This window comes from Leuresthes tenuis, unplaced genomic scaffold (assembly GCF_036924035.1).
Source record: "Leuresthes tenuis unplaced genomic scaffold, fLeuTen1.0.hap1 SCAF_12, whole genome shotgun sequence".
Taxonomy (NCBI): domain Eukaryota; kingdom Metazoa; phylum Chordata; class Actinopteri; order Atheriniformes; family Atherinopsidae; genus Leuresthes; species Leuresthes tenuis.
Genome location: NW_027325366.1, coordinates 14,731,379 through 14,743,674, shown reverse-complemented (window position 1 = coordinate 14,743,674; position 12,296 = coordinate 14,731,379). Strand labels below are relative to the sequence as shown.

Genomic DNA, 12,296 nt, shown 5'->3' with positions numbered 1-12,296 from the left:
AGTTTTATTCCTATAGCGCCAAATCACAACAAATGTTATCTCAAGTCACTTATCTCCATCAAAGCCAACAGAGCCGTTTCCATGGAGTGGCCACTTTTAAACACAGATTGGTTTGGGTCAAGGATGTTGTTTTGTGAGAGGTATTCTGTGACCTGCTTGAAGACTGCCCTTTTAATGGTCTTAGACAGAAATGGGAGGAGAGGGACTGGCCAATAGTTCTCCACTTGTTCGGAGAGAAGGTTTCTTGAGCAGCGGTGTTACCCAAGTGTGCTTGAATGTAGTAGGAAATGTACTCGATGTTAGTGAAGCAATAATGCAATGAGGTATCATTGAGCCATGGATGGGACTGGGAGGATTGAGCAGGTTTGGTGGATAGAGGACAAAGACTATCAGTGCTCAGTGTAAAGCAGAGGGACTCTGTGGCATCATTAACATCAAGGGAGGAGAATGTGCTGGAGGTCAGAAGAGAGGAAAAAACAAGGGAGGAGAAGTGGGTGGGCAACAGGTTGCAGAAGTTGTGGCGGAAGGAAACCATAGAAGTGGAAGCAATGGATCTTCCCGGGAGACTCACTCTGAAGTATACATGTATACATGAAGAAATATGCAGCAGCTTTTCCACAGCAGATAGCAAAACAGAAACTGTACCAAAGTACCAAAACAGAAAGATGTTTCAAAAGAATAAACAGTTAGGCTTGCCAGCTGAAGCTGAAGGATGTAATAGACGACTTTGCAAAGCAGAACGCCAGTGAAGAACACTCTGGCCTTGGCGCACACGGTTTTCACCTGTGTCCTGTGCTCCCACTCCAGACTTTGTCTCACAGCTGCTGGTGTGTTTTCTTAGATTCTTTTAGGCATGTGACATGTTGTTTTTGGGGTTTTTTTAAGCTGCATTTTCAGTCATTGCTGAAGCTACGTTTATTGTGATGTCAGTTGTGAGACTGAAGCATTTGTCACTGGGCCTCTGCTGGTTAATATGCTTTCATTGGTGCGTAGAAATTAAATCAAATAGTGTAGGCAACACACTAAAAACTTGTTTTTATTTTTATCACAATTTAATTTTGAGTATCTTTATGGTTAGAAATAAAATAGAACGATTTAAAGATGAGCATGCATCTTCTCAGATAAGAGATTCATGTGGTTGATGTGGGTTGATGTTCATGTTCATGTTCCAGTACTCCATAGCCATCCAGAACACTAAGTTCTATATAGAGAAGATGATTCAGGGAATTCTCTTAAAAAAGTGATAAATTGATGTAAACTGTTTCTTTTTGGAATGTGAACTTATTTCAGAATTTTGAAAGGTGAACTATGATCATAAACTCATTCCGCTTTAATCTATGTGAACTGAGCTTTAAACTGGTTCCTGTGAAGTGTGAACTTTCTTATTGGAGTTATCACTGTTTTTTCTTGTTACGAAACCTTGCCAAATAGCTCTGTTAAAGTGCCTGAACCAAATCAAACAGTAAATGAAAATGTAAAACAGAAATATAATAACAGAACCAAAAATTCAGCTTCCCGGGTGAAAGTCCTGAGTTTTTGTCTGTAAAAAGTCCTTAATAAACAAGGTGATGATTTTGATCACCACCTTCCCCTTAGAAAAGTTATGCTTAAGGGATCCCTGCTACATTAAAATATGATATAAAGGTCTCTTGAGCAAGCGTCAGTATGTTAAGAGTTGGGAATAAAAATGCTGGAGACTCTTCATCTGCTCATCAAGATTAAGTTCCACAGAAATGAGAAAGTATGAAAGAACTAAGAAGCAAAACATTTACAATATTGTTTATATAACATTACTTCATCTGTTATTATAGAAGTGATGAGTCCATTACTGCTTCTGATTGGACACAGTGGAAATGATCCTATCTGAGTCGTGTTTAAATCCTCTCTCATGCTGTACTTTCAATCAGTTAACACCATCCTGACTTCAGTAAGTATTCATTAATAAGAGCATGACACATCACTGCCATTGCTATGGCTGCCTGCAGTTTAATACACCTTGATTGTTGTCTAGTTATATGTCCGGTGACATAAGATTTAGCATGCACCTGCCAGCCAATAAGGGAGGAGGGTAGCTGTGGTATAAGTACCATGTTATGAGAAACACACAGCGTGTGTGTTGCTGACAGATGGCTAAGTTTAAGCTGCATTAATCAGTGTTATGATCAGCCAACAGACTGAAACACAAAACTGCTGTCACAAAGGCTGGTGATAATACTACTATTAATACTGCTGATACTTTAGCGTCCACTACAATAACTGTATTTTAAATGCAATAAGAAATGTCGTATATGACATTATTAAAATGGTCCAGTTAGAATAAAGATTAGTTTATGCTGTAAACACTCTATCTGTTTTTACTAATTTTAATTAATATTTTCTCCCTATATCTTATTTATAGTTTGTTATATGCATAAAAGAAGTTGGGCATCCAGATAATCATAGCGCAGTTACTGACCTGTCTTGCCTATTGTTTCCAATCTTTTCCACTGTCTTATAGCGAAGACTGAAAAAGGCAAAAAGTAATTTTTCTCTGCATTTAGACTAAATAACTTGACGTTTTTGTTTCAGATATGGAATCCATGATATAACCCCACAAAATCTTCCAATGAATAGTTTTTTTGTGCACTGTTTGACAAGGAGGAATCTTTATGCTGGAGTCATTTTCTCATTATCATCCCACTTTAACAGGGAGGCTAAATGGTGGGATATGGCCACCATATTGTCCCAGTTGACTCACTGTCACACACACACACACAGCAGGACATCAGTGTGTCTGGAGTGGGGCTCTCATGCATAAACAAGATCATTTTCATAAATTAAAATCTCGCCTGCAGAACGAACATCTGTGCCCTTCACACACACATAGCAATCCTGGATTTGTCCTTCAGACAGTGGGATAATGTTTTGTAAGCAAATACATTATGTATTTTTCCCCCATGTGTTTAGTTTAATTCTTGGAGCTTAAACATCTCACCCACTGAAACCTTATAAATCCCTATTCATGTTCATTCATTCTTGTTGTGTGGGAATTTCATCATGAAGGTTGCATGTCTGTGAGCTACTCAGTGTACCATACTAAAGTCTAATAAAATCTAAAGTTAAAAATGGGCTCATTACAATTTTAAAATTCTTTCACGGGAAATATTTAAAAGCTCATATTGGAAACTCTAACTTCCGTACAACAGACCAAAATTATTTAAACTTTCAAGTACTTGAATATCTTGTGTACATATATTTAATTCTCTATGATTAAAATTCATATGAACCATTCAGTAGTGCCATTATAAAGGCTTAAAGCATTGGAATTTCTGTCAGTTTACAAAGCATTTATTGAATATTATTATACTCATAAATATGCATTAAACGTAACCTCTTGTTGTTATATTTATATATGTGGTTTATAGTACAAATGTTTTGCTCAAACTGATTTTCATCTGGTTTGTATTTTCAACTATCTGTTGAGCTAATACGACACTGACTTGGTCAGAACAAAGGTGTTTTGTCATGTTGTTGTGATGTTGCAGATGAACAGAGTCCTGTAGGTCAATCACATGGTATTCCTTTTAATAAAAGGCCTTTATAAACATCTATTTTATAAAATATGAACAAGAATCACATGAAATGCTAACATAACGCTACAGGAACGTTATAAAAAGCAAAAGTAAAAACCACAGAACAACATGACCACTTCAGCCCAACGCCGGCACAATGCCGGCCCAATGTCACCCCACACACTGACCAAAAAATAGAGAAATCTGTACTCTTTCAACTTACGGAATTATCAGCTGAGCATCACTCAGTTTTCAACAAAATTGCATAGTTTTCTCCAGATTATTGCTTATTGATTATTTTAAAATGATAATATGAATAATAACAAGACATTCAAAGTGCGTTTCTTGCTGGATGAAGCGCTACAAAGAAGGTTACATCATTGGTGTGACATCACTGTCGACATCACAGTAGGTGTAGTTGCAGATTCTGACGCAGACAGAAAGAAGAAAAGCAAAGACAGACTGAAGGACAGCTATTAAATGCTGAAAGTACACACGACTGTCTTCCTGTGTAACGGTCTCTCTGTCTTCATCAGTCTTTCAGTAGTTCATCCTCCTCTTCCTCAGGAGTCGTGGAAGATGGCGTTCAGCTGGGCATTCATCAGCCGCTCGTGGTGTGAGTGTCCGTCAAATCCCATCAGCTGATCTACCTGGAGCTCACCACACCGCGGGTTGGGCCCCCCACTGCTGTAGATGGCAGCGTGTCCTCCACCTCCTCCACCTCCGTAGTGTACGCTGAAGGAGAAGCTCTTGTCGTAGTCAGACGGCACTACAGCCTCATGCTTGTAGGATGAGGAGAAGTTTCCGTTGATACTCAGGGGTGGGCTGAGGGGCGGGTCGAATGCTGGGCCGTCCGACACCAAGACGCCATCAAAGAAGGGCTCCAGTGGGCCGTAGGGCTGACCTTTCACCTGATGGAAGATATGGGAGGGGTCCATGGTACCATAAGGGGGGCTGGGCAAGCCAGCCGTTAACCCAGGACTCTGGTAGGAGAAGTGTCCAGGATAGGTAGCTCCACCAGCAGGAGGAAGGTGAGCCGGTAGATCGGGCGTTTGCTCTGGAAGGAACGTTCGAGGGTTCAGCTGCAGGCAGCCTGCCACAAGGTTTGTGGTTGGCTGAGACAGACCTGAGAACAGCGAGACAAAAATGGTTACTGTGTTTTAGTATTTAGTAAATACCAGTTACTAAATGTAATACTGATACTCATTTACACTTGCATTTCTAGATGTGGGTGAAGATATGTAACGTCTGTTGGTAAATTCATGTTTTTGCTGATTATATGTTGATACGTAGTAATAACTATTGAATGCTTTCATTAATGGTGACATAAGTAACAGTTTAGCATTTATCAGTTCTTGTGAAAAGAAAAATAAAAAAAACAGCAAATGTGTATGTTGAAATTTTTTGCTATTTCATTACATTTGGTGCATATAATTTGGCTGTCTTTTAAGCAAATCGGATAATTTATTCTGCAATTGAATTCCAATTGGCTTGAATTGGACTATTTTATTTAAGTGCTTTGAGATGACAATTGTTGTAATCTGGCGCTATATAAATAAAATTGAATTGAATTGAATTAAGCCTGAACCAAGTTAATATGCGTCCAATTATTTAAAGAACTATGGGTAACCACCACATGTTCCTTGTCCCACAGAGGTCAAATTCTTGTGGCGCCTGTGATAGCCTGATTTTCTCTAATGTTACAGCAGGTTGTACGCATAAATTTTTCTGAAAATGTTTCTGAAACTACTGGATGCATTGTTTTTTAATTTAATAGCCTTCAGTATTCACCTCATTATGAATTTAGCATAACAGCAAGCAGAATGCTAACTGCTAAATGTCTTTGTGCGCATGCTAGCATGCTGACATTAGCATTTACATTAGCACCTATGAGCTGAAGTTGAAAAAAACTCCACAATTAAATAAATAAGAAACGTTTTATGAAGACCTTGCTGGATAAGCCATGTGGATAATGTTTCCTGTTACCTTAAGTTCTTATTAACCTAAGAGACCGAACGCACTGAGGTGCTTCTAACCTTTGCAGAGTGCCTGAACGAAACTCATGAGGTCGGGCGCTTTCCCGGAGCGCAGAACCTCACTCAAGGCCCAGATGTAGTTCTTGGCGAGGCGTAGTGTCTCGATTTTAGACAGTTTCTGAGTTTTGGAGTAACAGGGTACAACTTTTCGCAGACTCTCCAGAGCGTCATTCAGCCCATGCATGCGGTTCCTCTCCCGGGCATTAGCTTTCATCCGGCGAACCTTAAACCTGCACAAAACAGAGAGCAGATTCATCTTTAGACAAATGATCAATTTCGTATCTTATTTGGAATTCGTTACAGTTATATTCTGTGCAAATGAATAATTTATGAGCTAGCATGTATGCAAAAGAAATATCTGCAACTATAAGAAGTTGGCATGTTAGCTAATATCCTTTCTACTCTGCACTATTGTTTTTTGAAAGTCAGCCAAATTTGCTCATAAGATAAATAGTCTTGAATCATAAATGGTGCCTTCACTTGCAACTTGCATGTCAAACAGATGTCAGACAACTGAACTGGTAGGTAAACCCAGGCAATTAGGCTACGTATCCCTTAAAATGGAACAACAATCTTATAGATTCATAATACCTGACCACCCTAAGAACTTTTGAATACATTCAAGGTTTTAAAAACATAATATAATGAAATCAGTGACTTTGCAACCTTGTCTTTAATTTATGTTTTACTAATGTCTGTTTAGGACACAACGTCATCTTTGAACCAAAATATAGAGAAAGTTTTATTTTTCCAAACAAATTGAGGCTATAAGCACTCTGTATTGATGCCTGAGATACTGAAACCAGACTTTAAATAGTTAATCAAGCTGTACGTATTTAAGTGATAATAACCGCTTGGCTCTGACAGTGGTTTGCAACACCATCCTCTTGATTTTATATGAACTGCAAGCTGTTGTTTGGTGAAAGGTGGGTTCATCTTTTGTACTTCCATCTATCTGACCAGAGCATTTTCTAAGAATATTTCTATTAAATATATTGTGATTCTACACTCGTTTCCCAAAGCAGCATTTCATCTTTTGTATCAAATAGCGTCACAACCTGGTTTAGCGTTCTTAGCTTACATAACGTGAGATGGTTGTTTCATGCAGCAAAATACAGAATCCTACATACTCAAAAAACCTTTAAAAGTGGCAAGGAGGTCTGGCTGAAGGACTGTGCAAAAGCACAATTGAATTAGTTCAGTTTAAAATGAATTGTCACAATTTGGTCATCCTTCAGGTTCTGTATTTTTCTCCATATCTAAAATTGTGACATTCTTGTGAGCTGACATATTAAGAGCAACATTACTGTTATTTGTCAGTCTGATGAATATTGAGCCCATTATTCAGTCTCTTTTAGCTCTGTTTGGTCTCCACCACCTGGGGGTAAAATCCTCTGCAGAATGGGTGCTGTCAGAGCCGGGAGTTCTTTTTAGAATATTTCTCTGTTTTCAGTGAGAGTTGTAAGAGTGACGAGAAACGTGAGATTTCTGTAATAAGGAATGAGTCAGTTATCCTTTGAAAAGGTCAACTGGAATATCACTGTTGCTGTTAAACTTGAACTGGTGAGGCTTTTGGATGATTTAGAGTTGCTAGATCTTCAAAAAGAAGTTCTGTATTGGGTTATCATATTTAAAAATGCACAACGGACAACGTTTTTAGATATTTAACATTGATTTTCCTCTCAGGAATAAGATGACCAGCCTGCTTAAGAATGTTTTCCCCTTTTAAATTTAGAATGATGTTAATCCATCCAACACGTTGATCCAGAGCACCAGATCTGCACAAAAATGGTTGACGTTTCATTCAAATCCTGCTCCACAGAGGATGAACCCTACCTCTGCATACGAGCCTTTGTCATCTTCTTCTTCTTCGGCCCTCGCCTCTTCGGTTTGTTCTCACCGTCTTCCTCCTCATCATCTTCTTCTTCCTCGTCGTCCTCCTCGTCGTCCTCCTCCAGCTGGTGGAATCGGTCCTCGTCCTCCTCCCCTCCTCCAGACCCTCCTCCTCCCCTCTCCGACTCTCTTTCTGAGGGGCTGCGGAGCTCCTGCTGCTCCTCCGACTCCACTGAGGCGTGCTCATCCCGCACAGACCTGGTCATGATGCCGATTCTCTGACGAACACAAGAAATATATTCATTAGAAAATGATGAGCCGCGCCGGGAATCTCAAATTACACCCTCTCAAGGTCTGTCCGTAGTTACAAGCAGACAAACACTTTTCAGGGATTAATGACAAATTTGGAAGAACACAAGGCAGTTATTTTACGGTTAATCTTAAATACTTTCAAATAGCAATAATATGCCTGGAAATAATTTACTTTAGTTTGCACGTTTAATCATCTATGATTTTATGTTTATAGTTCAAGCTAAGAATATCCGGTCCATTTATATATTATGTGTGTGTGTGTGTGTTGAAAAGAATCATGGGCGACGTTGGATCGAGGGTTGCAACGTTTAAGTTCCTTGGAACAAGAAAAAACGGAAAGAAAGATATTTTTGTGGTCGGCTATTTATGTTTGATATTTAAGAATTTAAATGAAGTGTGTTAAGGTAAAAAAAGAAGAAGAAGAAGAAGAAAGAAATTAAACATCCACAGCTTTTTTAAAAAATCTGTTCAGGACATGTTGAGAAGAAATTAGGGAATGGGCAAGCAAACTAACAAACGAAGTGTAAAAAACTATTCAAACAAAGCTTTCGCTTACCTCGGACGACTACAGTTTCTACAAGATGCAAACCCCCAGATCATTTTTTTTACATTTAAAAAAATATATAAAGCTGCCGCAAAAACAGAACCAAAACCAACAAGAACATTTAACAGCGTCAAAAGTTTCCTGACAGCGATAGTACAGTTTATTCAATAATATATATATATATATATTCTCCTTGTGAAAACTGTTTTAGTTAAGAATCAAAACCTTATTTAATTAATAAAAGGAAATTTCGACGGGCCTATACGAGATTATTCAGAGGATGCTTTCTAACCGATATGAAAGTATTTGTTTTGATCCGTTGATGATCCGTTATTTTCTTCCCGTCTTCTGCTGACTGCTCCGTTTTGCAACAGTCTGTCAGATGAAACAGGTGCACGCGAGAATGGTTAATCAAATGTAAAACTGTAGATAAAGCCAAATTAACTACTTATTTAAAAAGTTCTTTAAAAGGTTTGCTGTTTTTAAATCAAGGAAAACAAATGTGGAAAAATATTAAGTGGACAATGAGTCAAATAACAAAATCAAACTGAAAAATAAAAAAAAGGACGTATTTAATTTAGTAATAAGGATCTAGGGGTTATTTCGCAGCTTGTTGCAGCTTGTCGCAGCTTTTTCCTGAGTGAGTAGGGCTGATTTTTGTCCGAGTCTGTCCCCGTTTCTGACTGAGACGAAATATTTCTTCCAATTGATGAAATCATTTTTGTTTCAACGGATCAATATACAAATATAAATGAGCATATAAAAGAAATTAGGTTTAGTCCCCCAGGTACTCAGACTTAACAGAAGTTCGTGGAACCAGCCACAGGTGGGATTCACAAGTCATTATCATCATTATTCTGTTTAAAACCTACCTGTTGTAACAAGCCGCTATCCGTCAGACCGCGTGCATCCCTCGCGCTCTGTCCGTGTCCGTGTGTGACTGTGCGGGAACTGATGTGAGCTTCGTGAGTAGTGTGTGTGGGATGCTGCTGGTTTTATACTCAGCATCTCTCACACACACACACTAAACACTTGATGGACGGGGTAATTAGCATATCGAGGCCACACCCTCGCGGCACGCGCCATATGGTGCTTATGTCATTAAAACGGCCCCAGGGATCACGTGACAAATCTTCCATTTGTATCAGCCAAGGAGAGAGAGAAAAGTTGACCATCTGTCCACAACATACACCTGAGGGGTGTGTTTGTGTGCGTGCGCGTTTTATTTGATGACTGCAATGAGTCCGAAAAAAAGTATGTCAACACTGCCTTAGAAAAAAAAGAAAAAAGACAACGAGTATGTACATTAGAATGATGCCGTTGATTTTGATGGTGTATGGTAAAGATGGAGAAAGATATTCATCATCGTCTTCGTCACTGAATATGCTGAAAACAGCAACATCATCACTGGCATTGGCTGCACGATGCCACCGATGACGATGTATATTGTGTAGATGAAGATGATGCCGATGATGTTGATGATGACCATTATGATGATGTCCTAAACTCTGGTGATGATGATGTCCCTGATTCTGCTTTTGAAGCTGATTCTGATGAAGCTGATTGTGGTGAAGATGAACTGATTATCACCACATTAATAACGCCAATGTTGTTGTTTTTTTTAAATGAAAATTTCAAACAATTTTGTTTATATAGCATCAGTTGACGACAAAGAGTCATCTTAGGCCACTATACAATCATTATGAAGGCGATTATCATTTTTATGGCGATAGTGAAGATAATGATGGTCAGGATATTGATATTATTTTTATCTGTGTCACATCAAAATAAACAGAATAATGACTCATCTGTCCAGTTACCAGACTAAAACATTATCCTTTTTGGAAACAATATAAACAAATAAGCTCAATGTTCCACTATCGAACGAGTCCCCAGCTAAACATGATCTCATCCTGAACCAAACTTAGTGGTTTTGGTGCCTAAACCTAACCAATTCACTGACAATTAACTAGGAAAATAAAAAGGCAAAAATAAGGTGAAAAGGTAAAAATAATGTTAACAAAGTGCAATCACACTTAAGTCTACTGTATAAAAGTCTGCTAAATGACTATATACTTATTCTACTGCTTAGCTGGGGGCCATTTTACTTTCTCAGACGTATCTGTCTGCAACTCCCTCAGTCTCCACAGACGGACATTTTTTTAACGCAGATAGATGCAGTCCTCCAAAGATTTAATGCGTAGATTCCGGGTGACACTACATGTGTGTTGGTCGAATACTGGTTGAAAGTTAGCTCCAGGTAGCCAGAGACAGGAGTAGCTGACAACAAAAGATTTAACTACAAAGAGGTTGAGGTGCCAAAAACCATAGATGGCAAAGAAGCACCGGTGAAAACCTCAGACAACAGCTGCACTGAACAATCTTTATAATTTAACATGTAGGATCACTCCACCACAAACCTCTGTTTTTTTTTCCACATAAAAGCAAAACTAAAGGACCAGCAACACAGCAACGAGCAACCCACAGTTCCAACAGTTTCACAGCGAAACGTCTATGTGATTGGGTGAAAGACCACTACATATTCCATCACACTGGAACATAAATAACAATTAACAAATAAGTGTGGTTGAAAAGTACAGACTACCAATCCTAATCTCTTACATTTCACATACTGACTCCCAAGAGTCTTTTCCATCAGTCACTTTTTCCATCATACATACCCCTTTACTATCACTTTCCAGTGCGCAGAAGCTGCTGTACATCTGCACATTACCAGCTTATGTTAAGGAGGGTTGATGCAATGCTTTAACACTCAACAATGAGTGTGCCCATTGCTTTGAATTTTTGCAACATTTAGACATAGCAGACACCAGATGGCCCTGGCAGACACATAACTAGTCGATTTGATTGGCTGGCACATTCACCGCGTCTGATTGTTCCATTTCCTGTTTGGGAAAAACTGTCCAAAAGACATTTTTTGTAGGTAAACTATGCGTTCAAATATGACACAGTGGGGCTCCAAGTGTCAGTAGCTATAAGAGGAGCTGAATAATCTTATTATATATATATATATATATGTGTGTGACACTATCAAATGATATATATAACGTTTAATAGTGTTACTGTATGACAAAGCAGATCTTTCTCCACTATGACTTCATTTTATTTGGGTGGGAAAGTTCAAGGACTAGCAACAGCAACAGAAAAATTCAAGACTGTCGCGCCATCTTGGGAGATATGCTATTCCATTACTTCAGTTGAAGAACAATGTTGCCTGGAAAATTTGGTTGATTCTGGCTAAGAACGGTCAAATCTAGTGGAGGAGAGATGGAGACAGTAAAAAAGGAGAAAGCAGATGAACCTTACTGGGAGTAAACAAATTGCTTCGCTGAATGCGAGATCTGCCGATTGACAAGCCAATATTGTGCTGAAATCGGATCCCTCGCAAATTCCAACCCCTTATTAAAGTAAACAAATAATATTACTACTAAATAGATTCAGTGATGTGTTTTGTAATATGAAGTCATTTGTAGTGGATTTTATGAGTCACTATATCAATAATTAAGATGTATTTTAATATTGAATCTCATTAAAAATGTGTTTTTTTTTCTGCACTTCAGATTGCTCCATGTACTTTTGGGACTGCCCACAAGTGGCATGTTTTTTCAAAGTTGTGCCAAGTGAGCCGAGCAACAACTGTGCTATAGCCCTCAATACCCTGCCATCCCTCCAGCCTCCAAACATAGCCAGTTTCGGCCAGTTTAAAACTAGCAGGAACATGATTGAGCATGTTGCCACAGCGCTTTCTGAGAAATGTTGAGATTTTCTGTGTTGTCTGGAAATGTAAAATTACATTCTCCTCCAATGGATAGGTTTTATATTTTGAAGAGTGAGAGTGTTTCTCAGTGAGGCCTAATTCCAGCTCCTGGACATGTAGGAAGACAGGACAACATAACCACCGTTTAAATGGACAACTGCTCTGACCACATGAGTTCCATTTCCAATAAATTCAATTCAAGACACAGATATTCCTTGGAGATCATGTCCACATCCACGAGG

At 38.7% G+C, this 12,296-nt stretch overlaps 1 protein-coding gene across 1 annotated transcript; it reads right to left on the bottom strand.

The window, feature by feature from the left end:
- Positions 1 to 3,542: 3,542 nt before the first annotated feature.
- On the bottom strand, positions 3,543 to 9,247 carry neurod1 (neuronal differentiation 1). Its single transcript, XM_072396571.1, has 4 exons — positions 9,149 to 9,247; positions 7,424 to 7,698; positions 5,588 to 5,817; positions 3,543 to 4,677 (listed from the first exon to the last, which is right to left on the bottom strand). Exons 2-4 carry the CDS (start codon positions 7,684 to 7,686, stop codon positions 4,115 to 4,117), a joined length of 1,056 nt encoding a protein of 351 aa, XP_072252672.1. The 5' UTR covers positions 7,687 to 7,698; positions 9,149 to 9,247; the 3' UTR covers positions 3,543 to 4,114.
- Between the last annotated feature and the right edge of the window lie 3,049 nt (positions 9,248 to 12,296).